The 805-nt window shown below is 64.3% G+C and overlaps 1 protein-coding gene across 1 annotated transcript in view; it reads left to right on the top strand.

Annotated features, from left to right (window-relative positions):
• IRF7 (interferon regulatory factor 7) overlaps positions 1-276 on the top strand; it is a 3,174-nt gene extending 2,898 nt beyond the window's left edge. Inside the window, exon 9 of the mRNA XM_024749274.1 lies at positions 27-276. Coding sequence (XP_024605042.1) covers positions 27-228 — 202 coding nt within the window. The 3' untranslated portion in view covers positions 229-276. The remainder of the gene's footprint in view (positions 1-26) is intronic.
• Positions 277-805: the final 529 nt, after the last annotated feature.

The raw sequence follows: 805 nt of genomic DNA, 5'->3' as shown, positions 1-805 counted from the left end.
GGGGGGAGGGAGGGAGGCTGCAGACAGCCCTCCCCCCGCCTGACCGCGCCCTCCCCACAGTTGGAGCCATGGCTGTGCCGGGCATACCTGGAGGGCGTGCAGCGCGAAGGCGCGTCCTCTCTGGACAGCGGCAGCCTCAGCCTCTGCCTTTCCAGCTGCAACAGCCTCTATGATGAACTGGAGCACTTCCTGGAGCACTTCCTGATGGAGGCGGAGCAGCCCGGCTAGGCTGGGCCCCCAGCCCCTCCCGATCTAATAAAAAGATCCCAAGAACCAGTGCTGGTGTCCTGACCAGGGGCAGGCTTGAGACTGAGGCTTGGGAGGGGCGCTGTGGATGCGAGGTTCACCCCACTGCACGGGAAGCCCGTGGCCTGTGGGCCCAGGAAGGGAGCCCCCTGCCCCGTCCACGTAGGCCTCCTGCACACCCGTTCTCCTGACTTCACAGTGAAGAAACTCAGGGCATGCTTTAGAGCCAACAAACTGCTCCAAGAGCGCAAGGGCCCTCAGGACACGTGTCCCCCCTGCCCCCAGAGGGGGCAGCACCTGGGGCCCCTCTGCCGTGAACAGGGCTCCCCATCTGTGCTGCGCCCAAGGCCTGTCCCTGGCCTTCGAGACCCGCCAACACTGCTCTGCTTGGGAGGCGGACCCAAGTGTAAACCCGAGCAATTACTCACAAAACACAGCGAGCAGACGAGGGATCCTGGGGCCAGACGGCTGCCTGTGGGAGAAGCGCCGCCCGCCCGCCCGCCCCACCTTTGGTTTCTCATCACCAAAGGCTTTGCCTTTCAAGTACTGAGCCAATCAA

Source organism: Neophocaena asiaeorientalis, unplaced genomic scaffold, assembly GCF_003031525.2.
Source record: "Neophocaena asiaeorientalis asiaeorientalis breed wild unplaced genomic scaffold, Neophocaena_asiaeorientalis_V1.1 scaffold43, whole genome shotgun sequence".
Lineage (NCBI taxonomy): Eukaryota > Metazoa > Chordata > Mammalia > Artiodactyla > Phocoenidae > Neophocaena > Neophocaena asiaeorientalis.
This window is presented reverse-complemented; position numbering and strand designations above follow the sequence as displayed.